A 19650-nucleotide genomic window follows, 5' to 3' on the forward strand; every position below is an offset into this window, starting at 1 on the left:
ACCTTTCTAACCAGTCCCAGCATATTTTGCTCTATAATGTTTCTTTGCAGCAGTCACGCCCCCGACAACTCGCCTCTCCATGTTTGTTAGGCGGGGCAAGCCCTGCGAAACATTACAGAGCAAAGCATGCTGGGATTGGTTAGTAAACCCAGCAGGAAACTGAAGAAAACAGGAAGTTCTGCATGTAAACATCCTGCCAGGATGCAGTGATGCCGAAAACAGGGGATGGAAAGTGCTGACATGCAATGGGGTAAAAAATAAGTGTTTGGGCAGATATAAACTGGTTGGGCCGCAAAAATGTATCGCATATCCACACAATGTATTATTGCTCGGGGTCTGACAGCTAGGACACTGACTGATCATGAGGGTCCCCCAGGTTCTGTGGTAGTGTGCATGCGTGACCACCGCTCTGATCACTTCTATGAGACCACTGCTGTACCCGCCAGTCCCATAAAACCAAATGGTTCTTCACAGCCCTGACTTCAATGAGTTCTGTGGGACAAAAAATATTTCAAAAATTTTCAAAAATTCCGTCTGGTAAGAAAACAGTTACCCTCACGATTTTCAGTTCTCTTCAGCCATGTGCTATGTATATACAGATCTGTACTGAGACTGAGCATTGCTTCTAGGAGAGACGACCTGTATAATAAGGTGTGGTACAGATGTACCCCATGTGGCGGCACACGGCCATGCATGCAGCTCTGCCATGTGAATGCGCCCTTAGAACCTGTCCACCCCTTTTTCAACAGAAAAGGCAGCAAAAAATACTGTAATATAATACTGATATTGGGCGGGGGTCATGTTCTTTATCCGTCAAGCAGGAAATGAAGAACCAACAGTCCTCTAACAGCAAAAAAATGGTAAAAAAAAATTAGGTGAGGCAAATCTACAGCCACATAACTCATTAGGCAGGAAATGTTGAAAAAAGTGCTAACGATGTGATATCGCCTCTACAGTCATCGCGTGTACTAAAAAAAACTAAATAGCACAAAACGTGATAAAAAGTTATATAAAAAATAAAAAAAAATCTGAACATGGGACTGAACAAGCACAGGGGAAAGACATTAGCCCTAATAAGGCCTCTTGCACACGAACGTGTGCGCCCCGTGGTCGTGCAGCGGCCCACAATGCACGAACACCGTTCGTGGGGCAGCGGAACGCAGACCCATTCACTTGTAATGGGTCCACGATCCGGCCGTTCCGCAAAAAGATAGGGCATGTTCTATCTTTTTGCGGAACGGAAGTACAGGACGAAACCCCCACGGAAGCAGTCCGTAGTGCCTCCGTAGGGTTCCGTATCTCCGGATTTGCAGACCCGTTCAAGTGAATGGGTCAGCATCCGTGATGCGGAATGCCCACGGAACGGCACCCGTGTATTGCGGTCCGCAATACGGCAACGGGGCGCACACGTTCGTGTGCAAGAGGCCTAATGGAGATACAAGTTAATAAAATAAAAAAACATTAAAACCTGGAGGAAAAAAAAACAAAACAGTGTTTCACTACTTATAGTTAAAAAAATATATAAAAAATTCTTACTTTTCTGTGAAATTTAAAAGAATTTTAAAAAAGCTGAACAAAAAAACAAAAAACAAACAAAAAACATTCTCTGCTACTGAATCAGGACATTTATAGAAATCTGTTGCACATACACCCAAAAAAGAACGTACTACAGAGCAGGGGTATAGCTAGGGGGGTGCAGAGGTAGCAGTTGCATTCGGGCCCTTGTACTTAAAGTGCCCAAAGGCTCCTCTGCCATATATGAAGCCACCAGTATTATAAATGGAATATGGCAGGAGGAGGGGGGTATTGGGGGCCAAATGCTTCAAGCTATGGCTTTTTTTGCTATAGAGGCAGGCTCCACAGCTTCCTTGGGGGACGTATCTAAGCTTGGCCCCACCCTCCTTCCTCAGGGGTGGAGTTAATCACTACCATGTCTGTTCCTTTTTGTTTGATAAAAGAGAGGAGCCAGTCTGGGGGCAAAGACCTTTCCATCAAGACCTATCCCCAAGGCACCTACCGCACAGAGCACATGACCCTCGAGGCCTCACCCAGGGACCCCAGCTCCCTCTATTGCCAAGGGTGGAAGGAAGGGGTGGGGTGTGTGGCAGCATAAACCAAGGTGGCCCCCATTTTTCCAACCAGCTGGGTTCTAATGAGTTGCTATGGGATATGGTAACTTTAAGTCTCACATCAACAGTTTTCAAAAATGTCAAAGTGGTGGTCACGTGACGGTGGTCGCTAACCACACAACATAGAATGGTTTGCACACGCGTGTTAACAGCGGCACGGTGGAGGTTTTTGGGTAACAGTCTGAAGAATTTCTTAGCCAGCAGCCACATTACAATATTGCTATGCAAAAAGTGACGGCGGCAGTCATATGACCGCTCGTCCGGACCAGACTCCTCATAAGAGCTGAAAAACCCCACTTTTAGAATTTTTTATTTACATTTCCTTTGCTTACAACTAACTCGCATTTTACTTTCTACAACAAGAAACGTAGGCGACATTCACAAAAACCGGTACTCCAGTCAGATCCAAAGCTGCAATCACATTTTCTGATGCGACAGGAACGCACACTTCCCTGCTATCCCCTGCTGGTGCAGTGTCTGTACAAAAGCATGTTCTGCCGCAGTGCATCGTGGGAGATGTAGTGTTTACTCCATGGGATATACTCAAAAATAAAACCTAGTTGTCGAGTACGTAACGGATAGCGATGTGCACAGACTCCAAATGGTAAGCAGCAAAAATCTGAACACTGCTTTGGAAGTGACTGGAGGATAATAGAGGACAAGGAATCGTTACACGTAGATTGCCTATACAGCGGCAACGGCTCTCGGCACCGGTTTTCCTGAATGTTCACCACTGTTGCGGTTTTATCCGGTAAGAATTTACTAGGTGGCGATATTTAAAAGGCACGACTACAAAATGGCCAACTGTATCGGCACTCTATAGATTAGTGTGAATCATAAACAGACCCCTCCCCCGCGGAGCCATCCCCCCCGTTCTATATATTCTGACAAGCTCAGGAATGGCGCGTGGATAGGATGCGTTTTCAATATGGCGGCCGGTGCACTGGAACACAATACACAGTGCTATGTGAATTGAGGACTAGGCCGATGCATCGATTATAGTAACCTAGAAAGTAAGGTAAAGGCGCCAGTGTGGGTGTGTGCATTAGAGAGCTCCTCCCACAACGCCGATTCAGGCAGAACGAGCAGCATGGCGGTTGTCTGCGGCGAGGAGGCTCCGGCTTGTCGGTACTTCAGTGATCACGGGGCGGCGGTGTCATCACTGCTTGGCGCTCTTGGCGGGCTCCGATGACTGGCGCACGTCCGTCCACTCCTGCATGGTGTTTTGCAGGGCCTGGGTCTTCTCTTTGTCCACCTGCACGTAGTCCACCTTTTCATCGGACGCCACAGAAGACGTGGAGGGCTGCAGGCAAGAACCACAGGAGAAATTTTAAAAAATAAAAAAATCTTATCTTCACCACCCAGCTTTCCCAAGCTCCTGAATGGCAGATCTGTGTGGAGGGGGTGTCCGCTCCTCTAGGGCAGCACACAGGCTGATAGATTTAAGTCATTCAGGATCGTAGGAAATCTGGAGACGACGACCCGAGCTGAAATGTTAACAACGGCCATGTTGGTTGTCACCCAGCTTTCCCAAATCCCTGAGTGGCAAATCTGTCCATCTGTGCAGTGAAGTATCCCCTGCTCCACCCAACTTTCCCGAGGTCCTGAGTGGTATTCTGCCTATTTATGCAGTGTGACCTCTCCTCCCTTATCCGTGACTGGGAGAAAACCCCTGGGTCACACTGGTCGTCACCCAGCTTTCCCAAGCTCCCGATAGGTAAATCTGTCTATTCATGGCCCTATTCTTATTGCACAGGTGACAGGCATGCTATTCAGGACTCCAGGAAAGAAGAAGGATGAGCCCTGGTTTTCTGGTTGTCACCCAGCTTTTCCAACACCCTGAATAGTATATATATAGATGCAGCGGTGTGTCCCCTCCTCCCTTATCTAGACATTAGGACTCTAGGAAGGCTGGAGAACCTCCCCATTGGGAGCTTTGTATGACTTTGCTGCCTAGTTTTCTGAAGGCAGCTTTGGATGTGACTAGAGTATGACGTAATGTCAGAGAGGTTTACATAATGGTGAATGCAGAGCGGCGATGGTCGTACATTTACCTTCCGGTGAGGACTCGGTGACACCGGCTGGAAATCCAGCGCCAGGTAATCCACGCTGCCGGTGCTCTTCTTCTGGGCCGGGCTGTTCGTACCACTGGTTCCTGGAGAGGCCGACACTGGGTTTTGCTTGAAGGGGAGGAAAAAAATAATAATTACTTAAATCTTAATATAATAGAGGTTAACCACTTCTTGCCCAGTCTCCCTGCGTAACTCGAAACTCCTGGGCCCCGATCAAGAACCTATAACAGGGCCCCCGACCTACTATGTGCCATGTGTAATTTCTATGTGGTGGAAGGAGGGATTTTGGTCCACTTTAGGCATCAGGGCTGCTGTGGCAGTCACCATTACTGGGGGGTGCCGTGGCCGTCGCCATTACTGGGGGGTGCCGTGGCCGTCGCCATTACTGGGGGGTGCCGTGGCCGTCGCCATTACTGGGGGGTGCCGTGGCCATCGCCATTACTGGGGGGTGCCGTGGCCGTCGCCATTACTGGGGGGTGCCGTGGCCGTCGCCATTACTGGGGGGTGCCGTGGCCGTCGCCATTACTGGGGGGTGCCGTGGCCGTCGCCATTACTGGGAGGTGCCATCGCCATTAATGGGAGGTGCCGCGGCCGTCGCCATTACTGGGAGGTGCCGTGGCCGTCAGTGTTATGAAGGGGGCAGTGTTATGAGTGGCAGTCATTGTTATGGAGGGACATTGCTGCAGTGACTTTTATGGGAGGCAACAGGAGAGTCACTTTTATGGGGGGGGGGGGGGCAATATTAGAGTCTCTCATCATAAATGAGGCGCATCAAGACCGGGGCACAAGGTGCCAATCTTGATCCACCACCCCCTCTGTATCCACAGGCAGGGCTCCATGCCTGGGGTAGCCTCCACGAGGGAGCCGTTAGGGCCCTGGGAGCACAGCGCTCCCAAGGAAAGCCACCTGATTTTCAGTGGTCACAACTGACTGTGTCATCTGAGGCGTTAAATGACTGGGATCGGCATCATCGCCGATCCCAGTCATTGAGGTCGGATGCCAGCTGTATTACACAGCCGGCGTTCGCAGCACGTGAGCCCGTTCAATACACTTTACAACGTAAATGTACATCATGATGTTTGTAAGGGTTTAAATAGTTGAGTGGCAGCTTTGTAGTGCAGTTCCTGGGGTGATGGGCTGGTCCCACCCCCTAGTTATTGAGTCTAAGCTTAAGCACGACTGAAGGAGGACTACCACTATCATTATTGCTGCTGCTCATACACAGCTACTGAGAAGAGCCTACTCTGTAATATACCTCAGCGCTGGGCCTATTGCTGCCATATGTACTGCAACTCTCATCATTTATTCAGTAAAGAGAGAGAATGTATTTATTGTAACCAAACGGCCTGGTCATTGAATCCACATCCGTCCGCCGATCCTGTCATCATCCTGCTCTTCCAGCCTTTCACCCATCTACCTAACGTCAAGGCAGGATCCCCAGAAAGTCCAGTGTATGCCCCAAGGGAAGAAAGGGCGAGTCCTTCATTTACTGAATGGCCCAAGGGACCGTGAGGACAGCCACCATGAACCACCACAACTCCCATCAGTGCTACAACTACCACTCTCATCACTCAGCTCTCCCCTTGCAGGTTGCTGCGCAAGTATCAGCTGGGACTGCCCACCTACCATGGCGACATAGTTTTCTTCACTGTCTCCGGAGCTGGTGCTGGTAATACTCTGTGTGGACACTGGGCGGCAGTATTGAGAGGAGCCGGATTTTAGGGAATGCCTGAAAGTTTATTATAGGTTATTAATAGAGTATAATACATTGTAAGGATGGCAGATTGAAGGATTTTACTGTATTTTACAGATTTAGATGAATCCCTCCAGAGGTGAAGGCTCTACTCACGTCTGTCTGCACCAAGATTTAGTGACTGGAGACTTGAAGGGAAGTTCATCAATTATTGTGGTCGCTCGCAGATCCAGAGGGGTCGGCTTAGCTGCGGGTGAGGAGATTGTTGTGAAAAATGTAATTAAATTGTAAAGCAGCTGATTCCTGATCTCAGTGAATATCAAGGATGGAGATGGGAACGGAAGGAGGGAGGAGAGAGGAGCGGGAGATGGGAACGGAAGGAGAGAGGAGCGGGAGATGGAAACGAAAGAGGGAGGAGAGAGGAGCGAGAGATGGAAACGAAAGAGGGAGGAGAGAGAGGAGCGGGAGATGGGAACGGAAGGAGGGAGGAGAGAGGAGCGGGAGATGGGAACGAAAGAGGGAGGAGAGAGGAGCGGGAGATGGGAACGAAAGAGGGAGGAGAGAAGAGCGGAGATGGGAACGAAAGAGGGAGGAGAGAGGAGCGGGAGATGGGAACGAAAGAGGGAGGAGCGGGAGATGGGAACGAAAGAGGGAGGAGCGGGAGATGGGAACGAAAGAGGTAGGATCGGGAAATGGGAACGAAAGAGGAGGAGCGGGAAATGGGAACGAAGAGGGAGGAGCGGGAAATGGGAACGAAAGAGGGAGGAGCGGGAGATGGGAACGAAAGAGGGAGGAGCGGGAGATGGGAACAAAAGAGGGAGGAGCGGGAGATGGGAACAAAAGAGGGAGGAGCGGGAGATGGGAACAAAAGAGGGAGGAGCGGGAGATGGGAACAAAAGAGGGAGGAGCGGGAGATGGGAACAAAAGAAAGAGGAGCGGGAGATGGGAACAAAAGAGGGAGGAGCGGGAGATGGGAACAAAAGAGGGAGGAGCGGGAGATGGGAACAAAAGAGGGAGGAGCGGGAGATGGGAACAAAAGAGGGAGGAGCGGGAGATGGGAACAAAAGAGGGAGGAGCGGAGATGGGAACAAAGAGGGAGGAGCGGGAGATGGGAACAAAAGAGGGAGGAGCGGGAGATGGGAACAAAAGAGGGAGGAGCGGGAGATGGGAACAAAGAGGGAGGAGCGGGAGATGGGAACAAAGAGGGGAGCGGGAGATGGGAACGGAAGGAGGGAGGAGAGAGGCGGGAGATGGGAACGGAAGGAGAGGGAGCGGGAGATGGGAACGGAAGGGGGGAGAGGAGCGAGAGGAAGAGCGGGGGAGAAGGAAGAGGAGGGGAGATGGAACGAAAGAGGAGAGGAGCGGAGATGGAAACTGAGGAAGAGCGAGAGATGAGAAAGAGGAGGAGGAGCGAGATGGAAACGAAAGAGAGGAGAGAGGAGCGAGATGGAAACGAAAGAGGGAGGAGAGAGGAGCGAGAGATGGAAACGAAAGAGGGAGGAAGAGGAGCGGGATGGGAACGAAGGAGGGGAGAGGAGCGGGAGATGGGAACGAAGGAGGGAGGAGGGGAGATGGGAACGAAGGAGGGAAGGGAGGAGCGGGAGATGGGAACGAAAGAGGGAGGAGAGAGGAGCGGGAGATGGGAACGAAAGAGGAGGAGAGAGGAGCGGGAGATGGGAACAAAAGAGGGAGGAGCGGGAGATGGGAACAAAGGGGAGGAGCGGGAGATGGGAACAAAAGGGAGGAAGAGGAGCGGGAGATGGGAACAAAAGAGGGAGGAGCGGGAGATGGGAACAAAAGAGGGAGGAGCGGGAGATGGGAACAAAAGAGGGAGGAGCGGGAGATGGGAACAAAAGAAGGGAGGAGCGGGAGATGGGAACAAAAAGAGGGAGGGACGTGGAGATGGGAACAAAGAGGGAGGAGCGGGAGATGGGAACCAAAAGAGGGAGAGCGGGAGATGGGAACAAAAGAGGGTAAGGAGCGGGGAGATGGGAACAAACAGAGGGAGGAGCGGGGAGATGGGAACAAAAGAGGGAGGGAGCGGGAGATAGATGGGAACAAAAGAGGTAGGAGCGGGAGATGGGAACAAAAAGAGGGAGGGCGGAGATGGGAACAGAAAAGAGGGAGGAGAGGGAAGATGGGAACGAAAGAGGGAGGGAAGCCGGGAGATGGGACGAAAAGAGGGAGGAGCGGGAGATAGACTGAAGAGATGAGCGGGAGATGGGAACGAAAGAGGGAGGAGCGGGAGGATTGGGAACGAAAGAGGGAGGGAGCCGGGAGATGGGAACCGAAAGAGGGAGGAGCGGGAGATGGGAACGAAAGAGGGAGGGAGCGGGAGATGGGAACGAAAAGAGGGAGAGGAGCGTGAGATGGGAACGAAGGAGGCAGGAGGGAGGAGCCGGGGAGATGGGAACGGAAAGAGGGAGGAGCGGGAGATGGGAACGAAAGAGGGAGGAGCGGGATGGGAACGAAAGGCAGGAGGGAAGCGGGAGATGGGAACGAAAGAGGGAGGAGCGGGAGATGGGAACGAAGGAGGCAGGAGCGGGAGATGGGAACGAAGGAGGCAGGAGCGGGAGATGGGAACGAAGGAGGCAGGAGCGGAGATGGGAACGAAGGAGGCAGGAGCGGGAGATGGGAACGAGGAGGCAGGAGCGGGAGATGGGACGAAGGAGGCAGGAGCGGGAGATGGGAACGAAGGAGGCAGGACGGGAGATGGGACGAAGGAGGCAGGAGCGGGAGATGGGAACGAAGGAGCAGGAGCGGGAGATGGGAACGAAGGAGGCAGGAGCGGAGATGGGAACGAAGGAGGCAGGAGCGGGAGATGGGAACGAAGGAGGCAGGAGCGGGAGATGGGAACGAAGGAGGCAGGAGCGGGAGATGGGAACGAAGGAGGCAGGAGCGGGAGATGGGAACGAAGGAGGCAGGAGCGGGAGATGGAACGAAGGAGGCAGGAGCGGGAGATGGGAACGAAGGAGGCAGGAGCGGGAGATGGGAACGAAGGAGGCAGGAGCGGGAGATGGGAACGAAGGAGGCAGGAGCGGGAGATGGGAACGAAGGAGGCAGGAGCGGGAGATGGGAACGAAGGAGGCAGGAGCGGGAGATGGGAACGAAGGAGGCAGGAGCGGGAGATGGGAACGAAGGAGGCAGGAGCGGGAGATGGGAACGAAGGAGGCAGGAGCGGGAGATGGGAACGAAGGAGGCAGGAGCGGGAGATGGGAACGAAGGAGGCAGGAGCGGGAGATGGGAACGAAGGAGGCAGGAGCGGGAGATGGGAACGAAGGAGGCAGGAGCGGGAGATGGGAACGAAGGAGGCAGGAGCGGGAGATGGGAACGAAGGAGGCAGGAGCGGGAGATGGGAACGAAGGAGGCAGGAGCGGGAGATGGGAACGAAGGAGGCAGGAGCGGGAGATGGGAACGAAGGAGGCAGGAGCGGGAGATGGGGAACGAAGGAGGCAGGAGCGGGAGATGGGAACGAAGGAGGCAGGAGCGGGAGATGGGAACGAAGGAGGCAGGAGCGGGAGATGGGAACGAAGGAGGCAGGAGCGGGAGATGGGAACGAAGGAGGCAGGAGCGGGAGATGGGAACGAAGGAGGCAGGAGCGGGAGATGGGAACGAAGGAGGCAGGAGCGGGAGATGGGAACGAAGGAGGCAGGAGCGGGAGATGGGAACGAAGGAGGCAGGAGCGGGAGATGGGAACGAAGGAGGCAGGAGCGGGAGATGGGAACGAAGGAGGCAGGAGCGGGAGATGGGAACGAAGGAGGCAGGAGCGGGAGATGGGAACTAAGGAGGGAGGAGCGAGAGAAAAGAAGAAAGGATGGATGAATGGAAGATGGGAACGAAGGTTGGATGAACGGGAGATGGAAAAGAGGGAGGAGTGGGAGATGGGAACGAGGAAGGGAGGAGCAGCAGTTCAGATGGAAAGGAGGAAGGAATGGAAGATGGGAGGGCAGGATAGAGGAACGTTAGATGGGAGAGAGGACTAAAAGATGGGAAGGAAGGAGGTACAGGAGATGGTAGTGAAGCAGGGAGTAGTGGAAGATGGGAGGGAGGAATGGGAGATAGGAGGGAAGGAATGGAAAAACATTGATGGCGAGATGAGATGACCACCCTCATCCCTGTAGCTGGACCCTCCACTTTTGTCTGGTATACATAACATCAGAAGACCCCCTACCATAAGAGGCGGTCTACATAAAGCCAACTCACCTTTTCTGTCCGGCTTCAGGTTGCGGTTTACCGGTGGCGGCTGGATCTCGCTGACCCTGGTAGGCCGCTGGCCTAGGGAGGCTGTACTTCCTTTGCGGGCAGGAAGTGTGGCAGAAGAGAACCCCAGGAAATCAAAGTGATGAGGACCGGGGCTCATGGGAATATACACGCTCTGGGCATTGTCGTTCTGCTTCTCAGAGGCGAACTGAGATGAAGACCCAGGGTTCATGGGCACGTAGTTATCCTCAGAATCTGCACTTTCTGAGCGCGTCATGGAGCCTTTTGTTTGCTAAAAATGAAAATGTTCAATGACTGACATGTCTAGACCTCTGCCGCATCCAAACCCCCCCCCCCCCCCCCAAAAAAAAAATGCTGTGCTGAATGCATTCATAATATCTTTGAAGGCATTTTTATGACACAGAGCTCCTAATATCCTACACAGAGTTAAAATGTAAATTACCAGCTCCCTGTAGTCACCACTAGAGGGAGCTTAGGAGCTTACTGAACACTGTGTTATTATTGGATCAGTGTATAAATAGTATGCAGTACACTCCTGAGCACCCTCTAGTGGCGGACACTTTTAAAGAGTTCAGGTTCATAACTTTTAAGTGTTTTTAAGTGCTACTACCTATTCAAACAGCTGAGCTTCTGGGGTGCCGATCTGATATTGATGACCTATCCATACGACAGGCTACCAATACTAAACCACTGCACATGTAATATTAATACAATCAGACATGTTATTTACTCACAAGGTATGAGTTGAACCCATCATTGATTGACTCCACAGACTGCTCCGTACTGAAATCTCCAAGGTGAGGATAGTCATAGGCTTCACAGGAGGACGCTGCTCCAAAATAAGGACAGAGAACAGAGTATGAGACAAAGCTGTGGTCACACTGGATATATATACAGTAGGCAGCATTCTAGTAGTTATATTCCTGTACATAGGGGTCAGTATTATAGTAGTTATATTCCTGTACATAGGAGCAGTATTATAGTAGTTATATTCTTGTACATAGGAGCAGTATTATAGTAGTTATATTCATGTACATAGTAGCAGTATTATAGTAGTTATATTCCTGTACATAGGAGCAGCATTCTAGTAGTTATATTCCTGTACATAGGGGTCAGTATTATAGTAGTTATATTCCTGTACATAGGGGTCAGTATTATAGTAGTTATATTCCTGTACATAGGAGCAGTATTATAGTAGTTATATTCCTATACATAGGAGCAGTATTATAGTAGATATATTCTTGTACATAGGAGGCAGTATTATAGAAGTTATATTCTTGTACATAGGAGCAGTATTATAGTAGTTATATTCTTGTACATAGGAGGCAGTATTATAGTAGTTATATTCTTGTACATAGGAGGCAGTATTATAGTAGTTATATTCTTGTACATAGGAGGCAGTATTATAGTAGTTATATTCTTGTATATAGGAGGCAGTATTATAGTAGTTATATTCTTGTACATAGGAGCAGTATTATAGTAGTTATATTCTTGTACATAGGAGGCAGTATTATAGTAGTTATATTCTTGTACATAGGAGCAGTATTATAGTAGTTATATTCTTGTACATGGGAGGAAGTATTATAGTAGTTATATTATTGTACATAGGGGAGTATTATGGTAGTTAAAGGGGTTGTCCATATTTTTTTTTCATTAATGCAAACTCCCTTAGCACTGATAAAATAAAAGCACTGCCGCTCACCTTTCCACCTGCTCCAATCCTTTTGCTGCAGCCAGTAACGTATTGTTGTGGTTGCATAGATGACATCCCAGTCACTGCCTTCAGCGGTCTCGGGCCGCACACTGCTGTGGCCAGTGATCCATATACTGATATATACGGATTGTCACTGCTGTCGCCAAAATATCTCACTATCAGAGTGAGTTGGAAAGGTGAGTGGAACAGATTTTATTATATTATCAGGGCCAAGGCCGTCTGTATTAATAAGAATATAATATGGCTAACCCCTTACAGGTAGTATTATAGTTCTTCTATTTCTTTCTATAGGGGAGCGGTATTATAGTATTAAGAAGGTATCTCTCCTTGTTTGTTAGTCCAATGGCTTTATGTGTTCAAACCAATTGTCCCTTTCATTCCCCCACTTGGCCATATTTTCACATGTATATACATAAGCACTGACGGACCAAATAATTTGGGGCGTTACACAAGCTATATTACGCTATAGCTGCTGGATTGCCAGTCCATGCTCTCGTTCTGAGAACAGACTGACAGCAGCGAGTCCTTACCTCGATGGCGTCGGTTTTCCATGGCCGGTAACGTGTTCCTCCTTGGAATGTTGACAGACACAACCCCTATATTGTCTCCGTTACTTTGCTGAGGACTTCCCCAGCGAGTTTCTGTCTGACCTGGTTTAGGTGGTCGTGGAGGAGGAGCATTGTGGAAATCATTGGAAGCCAAACCCAATGCATTATGGTTCTTGTCCAAAGTAAAGGTCCTTGGTATTTGATAAACGGAAAGAGGAGTCCCGGGAAGGTCATAAGAGTCCGTCGAGAGTTCACTAAACTCCTTACATAGGGCATTGTTAGGAGTCTTGTAGGTGTAAACGTCCTCGTTTTCAGATTCTAGTCCAGTAAGGCTTGACTTGGTAGGTGTATCTGAGCCGAAACTCCTGGGGAGATCATAGGCGCTATCCCTCAGCTCCGAGCTGAGCCGCCTTGGTTTTGGTAAACTGTAGAAACCATGGATCTGACCACTCACTCCATTCACACAGTGGCCATAACCCTGAGCCAGCTTCTGAACGGCCGTGTCACTGCGCATGAAAAAGGAGGACCGCGTGGCTTGAGAAAAACTGGCGCTTCTGAAATAAAGAAAGGATATACTGAAAAATGCACCCAATTTAAAAAAAGAAACCGCTGCAGTGTAAATCATAGTGGAAGAAAAGAGCAGCAGCCTAATGAGACAGAGGGTGGATTTCACACCACTGTATCTCAGATTCCAATAGACAACTCAGCTATTGATTATAGCTGTCACCTAATAGACTTATAAAGGAAACGTAGAAAAAAAAAACATAGGAGGTAAAGAACCATAGGTACCCAAAAGCATTAAGGCGCTGGACTTACCTCATATTCTCTGTTTTCCGGCTCATACACTGGTGAAGGAATAAGTAATCCTGAGGAGCGCTAGCTGACAGAGTTGTCTGATGCATGTGGTTAGATGATGGTTCAAACGTGAAGAGGGTGGGCTGGCTGGAGTGGGAGGGAGCGGACGATTTTCTTTCCCTGAGTAAGTGGTGGGTGGAGCTAAATTCCGCAGGGGAGGACCTTGGACCATGATTCACAGATTGCGCATTTCTTAAGGAGTCTGCAAGAGGATGAGAAACTGGTTAGCAAAAATAATATAATATAATACTGCTCCTATGTACAAGAGTATAACTACTATAATACTGCTCCTATGTACAAGACTATAACTACTATAATACTGCTCCTATGTACAAGAATATAACTACTATAATACTGCTCCTATGTACAAGAATATAACTACTATAATACTGCCTCCTATGTACTAGAATATAACTACTATAATACTGCTCCTATCTACAAGAATATAACTACTATAATACTGCTCCTATGTACAAGCATATAACTACTATAATACTGCCCCTATGTACAAGCATATAACTACTATAATACTGCCCCTTTGTACAAGAATATAACTACTATAATACTGCTCCTATGTACAAGAATATAACTACTATAATACTGCTCCTATGTACAAGAATATAACTACTATAATACTGCTCCTATGTATAAGAGTATAACTACTATAATACTGCCTCCTATGTACAAGAATATAACTCCTATAATACTGCTCCTATGTACAAGAATATAACTACTATAATACTGCTCCTATGTACAAGAATATAACTGCTATAATACTGCCTCCTATGTACAAGAATATAACTGCTATAATACTGCTCCTATGTACAAGAATATAACTGCTATAATACTGCCTCCTATGTACAAGAATATAACTGCTATAATACTGCCTCCTATGTACAAGAATATAACTACTATAATACTGCCTCCTATGTACAAGAATATAACTGCTATAATACTGCTCATATGTACAATATAACTACTATAATACTGCTCCTATGTACAAGAATATAACTACTATAATACTGCTCCTATGTACAGGAATATAACTACTATAATACTGCCTCCTATGTACAAGAATATAACTACTATAATACTGCTCCTATGTACAAGAATATAACTACTATAATACTGCTCCTATATACAAGAATATAACTACTATAATACTGCCTCCTATGTACAAGAATATAACTACTATAATACTGCTCCTATGTACAAGAATATAACTACTATAATACTTCTCCTATGTACAAGAATATAACTACTATAATACTGCTCCTGTGTATAAGAATATAACTACTATAATACTGCCTCCCATGTACAAGAATAGAACTACTATAATACTGCTCCTATGTATAAGAATATAACTACTATAATACTGCTCCTATGTACAAGAATATAACTACTGTAATACTGCTCCTGTGTACAAGAATATAACTACTATAATACTGCCTCCTATATACAGGAATATAACTACTATAATACTGCACCTATGTACAAGAATATAACTGCTATAATACTGCTCCTATGTATAAGAATATAACTACTATAATACTGCACCTATGTACAAGAATATAACTACTATAATACTGCCTCCTATATACAGGAATATAACTACTATAATACTGCACCTACGTACAAGAATATAACTGCTATAATACCGTTCCTATGTATAAGAATATAACTACTATAATACTGCTCCTATGTAGAAGACTATGCTGTGCAGTACAGTCTGATTGGATTCCAGTAATCCGCTGTGATGATACACTTATGACTGCCCCCCTATATTTGCTCCCCCTCGCAGTGGCTATGCTCAGTTCCCCCACATGTGCTCTTCTTTCTTACAATCCATTATACATAATATCTTGTGTTCCGGTAAATGGTCGGAGTATAATTGCGCAGCGGTATAAACCAGATTATGGATGTGTAATGCAGCAGTAATGAATCATTCCGTCCGGATGTAATTTGCAACGAGAGAACCATTATGTGCACTGATGTATGCGGTGATGCTGCGTCTGGCCTGGTTCTCTGTGCAGTCATAGGGCCCAGGCTGGGAAATCTGAGGTACGTGCTATGCTTTGAGGGAAGGAGTATACGGTATATACTCACTGCCAAAAAAAAAGAAGCAGAGCAGGAGCCGAAAGCAACCAATCAGATTCCAGCTCTCATTGTTCAGACGGCCCTTGAAAAGTAAGTGCTAGCATCTGATTGGCTGCTTCACGTTAGTTTCTTTTACAGGGGGATTCCCACCTTAGTTCTAGGATACGTCATCACTTTATGATCAGTAGATTCCCGCCACAGATCCAGAGTATGAAGGGGCCATAGAGCCGATTTAGCGCTACATTCCTTGCACGCCCCCCGGAACAGAAACCAACCCTGACTTACAGCTGGTATTACATCCTAGAGTTTTATTCACAGTTCTGCAGGCTTCAGAGCTGAAATCCCCCAGCACTCCATGCTTGTTCATTATTTCCGTAGAGCTGGCTCTGGTTAGTGTTTTCTTAGTCTTTGCATCAGAACTCAACCAGATTTACTCAAAATGAGGTCTAAAATAAACTAGTTTCTTTATAAATGAATTAATAAATTAATAAAATGTCAGGCGATAAACTATTGAACAATTTATTTCTTGGAATGCAAGTTGCAGATATGTAAAAGTGACAAAAAATTGTCTAAAATCTATACTATAGAAGAAAACGGCATAAAAAGTCTGTTCACATGCCATGTAGTGATGACGAGTGGCCTGTAGGGGTCACTATTGTGATTGTGAATATTATAGGATTACTACTTTATTTTAGGCTACTTTCACACTTGCGTTGTTAATTCCGGTATCGAGATACGGAGTTAAACGGATCCGTTTTGATTTTGCACATCAGGATGCATCCGTTCCGTTAGGATGCGGTTGTGTTAAAACAAAATGGAAAAAAAAAAAAAAAAAAACGCATCCTGAACGGATCTCTTTCCATTCAGAATGGAACTAAGGACTAAGCGGAAACGTTTTTTCCACTATTGAGATCCTCTGCTGGATGTCAAGACTGGAAAAGTGTGAAGGTAGTCTTAGGCGCTGTTCACATTTCGGCTCCATCTCAGGATTAGATGCTGGCAGACCCGTCGTATGATGAGCCCATATAATGGGTCAGTCGGCGGCCTGTCCGTCATTTTCGGAGAGAGAAAATAGGACAGTGTCGCGCTTTGTCCCCCTGAAATATGATGGAATTTCCCACAGAAATGCGAACAGCGCTTTAGATGTATTTTTTGTATTTGTGCCACGTTTTACGTTATTTTCGCAATGGCCGGCTGTATAGCAAAGTGTAAATGCGCTGTCCTTGCCGCGGTAAAAACCTTGATGTAAAACGTTACGGATGCATTTAACGGTAACGGGTTCCACGTGGATCTATTGTATGACTGATCTAGATTAGCGCCATGGCTTCCATTATAAACCCAGCGGAGGAGATTTATGAAGACGTTACAGTACAGTATTAGAACGAAGTTTTATGCGAATCGACTTCGGACGTTTCATCCGAAGTCAATTCGCTCATCCCCAGTGGCCATACCAGGAAATTGAGCCAGGCAGTTTTAGGCTTTAATCCAAAAATTCCCCTAGTAAAATAATGTAGGGAGGGGTGCACCTAGCCTTTCTGCTGCCTGAACAACGCCTCACCTGGCCTCATGGGTGGTGCACCTAGCCTTTCTACTGCCTGAACGACGCCTCACCTGGCCTCATGGGTGGTGCACCTAGCCTTTCTACTGCCTGAGGCGAAAACTGTAACGACGCCTCACCTGGCCTCATGGGTGGTGCACCTCTGAATGTAGAATAGTTGTGGAAAGAGAGGACTGTAAAGTGGAAGCGCCTCCTAAAATTTCAGACAGGGTCAACGTAGCTGTGCGGATTAACTTCTGTGCGGTGGATCGAGGGAGAAGTCCTCGGCGCTCGTCCAGATGAGGCCTACACCCGCTATGGCTATGTGCAGAGTTGCAGTTCATTTTGCATAATTATCTTTCTTTAGACGCCCCCCCCCCCCCCCACCACCAGTTTTTTTGTCAATTTCTGAAAAGTCGCAATTTCTAATGAAAATATTACTTGACTACTTTTTTATGGTACAAAACCAGTGTCAAGTTGTTAACACATTTCCTCCAATAGGTTAATTTCGGTGGAGAGTAGCCCCATGTTCAGGGCTGCTGGGCACCTGTGGGAACAGACTAGGCCCAGACCCAATGCCAAATCTGTGCCAGGCCCCCTCCTGCTATGGGTCTTTTATAATAGTGGGGTCTCTTTATGCGAGAGGCCTTTGAGCACCCAGAGACACCAGGGCCAGGTGCACGCCTCCGTACCATCCCGCACCCAGCGTGACTGTCCCAAATTTTGCCATCTGTACCACGGTCCTGGGATGGCTGCTCCATCCCCCAACTGTACCTGCTGATGGCGAATCGTGGAGTCCTCAGCTGCCGGCGGTACGGTCCAGGCAGGCATGGTGTGGCAAGATCCAGGCAGGAGAGTGGAGGAGACCTGCTCTTCACGTTCCAACGAAACAGAGGGGTAGGTATCTGAGAACTGACCTTATTCATCAGTTCTCGTAACCTGGTGTGATTTACGTCTGCACCGACATCGTCAGCATCCACCTCCTGCCAGGGACCTTACAACTCGTCACCATCAAGAGCACCCCAGACCAGCATCAGGCAGGAGAAACCCCCAGAACCGGGGGGTGCACCAAAGGGAATAAAGGTGCACCCGTCCCTTCACTGCAGGGGAGCGTCAGAGTGAGTTACAACTACAACCACCATTCTTGCTCCCATCACTCCTATGCTCTCCCCTTTCCTGGGTGCGCTGTACTTCGACCTCTATAGCCATGTCCCCGACAGCTTCATCAGTCCCAGTCCAATTCCTAATTGTCCCTGTGTAAACAATAAGTAAAAGTAAAGCAGATGCCGCCCGAGATGGTTCACATTCATTAAAAAGAAAAAGAAAAAAAAGATACAAAATAATTCCCGTCAGTGTGATTCTTATTAGACTGGGAACCAGTACAGCAGGCGTTCTCAGAGTCCGCGGTACCCAAAATGTATTTAATAAAACCAAAAATTGGAGGCAGCTGGAGTTGTCACAATGGTGGCAGTATTATCCCCCCCCCGCCAGTAAGTGCCAAAAAATATGGTTATTATTATTACGGTGAGAGAAGCCTCGCACTGGGACGACCTTCATTCATTAATGGCGCTTTCCAAACGTACATAAATTTATTTATTTTTTTATTTGTACTAGAAAGTTAACCACTTCATTACTGGAAGTTTACCTCTCCTCCTCCTCATCCCTCCAGATAGGCAACATTTTTATATTTCGGCTCTAAGGCTACATGCACACGACCGTTCCGTTTTTTTTGCGGTCCGCAAACCGCAGATCCGCAAAAAACGGAAGCCGCCCGTGTGCCTTCCACAATTTGCGGAATGGAACGGGCAGCCCATTGTAGAAATGCCTATTCTTGTCCACTGCGGCTCGGATGCGGACCCGAACTACGGTCGTGTGCTTGAGGCCTTAGGGTGAGTTCACATGGAGTTTGGTGCGTTTCAGCCTCAAAAATCAGCTTAAAAAAACGCCTCAAAACAGCCCCCAATTTGTTTCAATGGGAGTCGATGCTTGCTTTTTTTTCCCCCCGTGGAAAGCCCCAGTGGCGTGCCTAAGGTGTTTGGCATCTGGGGCAGGTGCTTTCTCTGGCAATCCCCATACGTTAAAACATTATGCCCCCCTCACAGTAGTAATTCCCTTCATTGTGCCTCCTTCACAGTAGTTATGCCCTCTCTGTGCCCCCTTCAGAGTAGTTACGCCCACATTGCGTACCCCTCACGGTAGTTATGCCCTCTCTGTGCCCCCTTACTGTGGTATTGCTCACATTGTGCCCCCTCAGTGTTAATAAAGTAAAAAACAAAACTAAAAACCTAACTACTCCCCCTGTCCCATTCCCGATGATCGGATCCCCTCCAGCCCTCCCCTGCAGGCACAGATCGCATTGCAGCAGTGTGCGCGCTCCTCCTACACAGTCCAGCAGTGTGCACGCTCCTCCTACACAGTCCAGCAGTGTGCGCGCTCCTCCTACACAGTCCAGCAGTGTGCGCGCTCCTCCTACACAGTCCAGCAGTGCGCTCTGTGCCTGCAGAACTGAATGGTGAAGCAGCCGCCCTGGAGGAGGGAAGGAGCGCGGGGAGCGGAGCGGTCAGTAGGTGAAAGGACCGCCAGCTTTCCTGCACCCTAGCAATAAGCGCTTCCATCTGAATTCATGGAAGCACTCATTGTATCCAGCATCCCCTCTCTTCTCCGATGGCTGGCACCCGGGTCAGACCGCCTTCCCCCCTTCCCGCCCCCTTGGCATGCCCTATCTTGGGGCGAAATTTGCTCTGAAACTCTTATAGAAGTCAATGGGAAGTGTCAAATAACAGC

The 19650-nt window shown here is 48.2% G+C and overlaps 1 protein-coding gene across 1 annotated transcript in view; it reads right to left on the minus strand.

Moving 5' to 3' along the window:
- Nucleotides 1-1485: 1485 nt before the first annotated feature.
- GAB2 (GRB2 associated binding protein 2) overlaps nucleotides 1486-19650 on the minus strand; it is a 127528-nt gene continuing 109363 nt past the window's right edge. The window contains exons 3-10 of the mRNA XM_044286576.1: nucleotides 13194-13434; nucleotides 12360-12931; nucleotides 10850-10944; nucleotides 10098-10386; nucleotides 6051-6141; nucleotides 5828-5930; nucleotides 4184-4309; nucleotides 1486-3432 (exon numbers count right to left, since the gene is read on the minus strand). Coding sequence (XP_044142511.1) covers nucleotides 3289-3432; nucleotides 4184-4309; nucleotides 5828-5930; nucleotides 6051-6141; nucleotides 10098-10386; nucleotides 10850-10944; nucleotides 12360-12931; nucleotides 13194-13434 — 1661 coding nt within the window. The 3' untranslated portion in view covers nucleotides 1486-3288. The remainder of the gene's footprint in view (nucleotides 3433-4183; nucleotides 4310-5827; nucleotides 5931-6050; nucleotides 6142-10097; nucleotides 10387-10849; nucleotides 10945-12359; nucleotides 12932-13193; nucleotides 13435-19650) is intronic.

Source organism: Bufo gargarizans, chromosome 3 (genome assembly GCF_014858855.1).
Source record: "Bufo gargarizans isolate SCDJY-AF-19 chromosome 3, ASM1485885v1, whole genome shotgun sequence".
Taxonomy (NCBI): domain Eukaryota; kingdom Metazoa; phylum Chordata; class Amphibia; order Anura; family Bufonidae; genus Bufo; species Bufo gargarizans.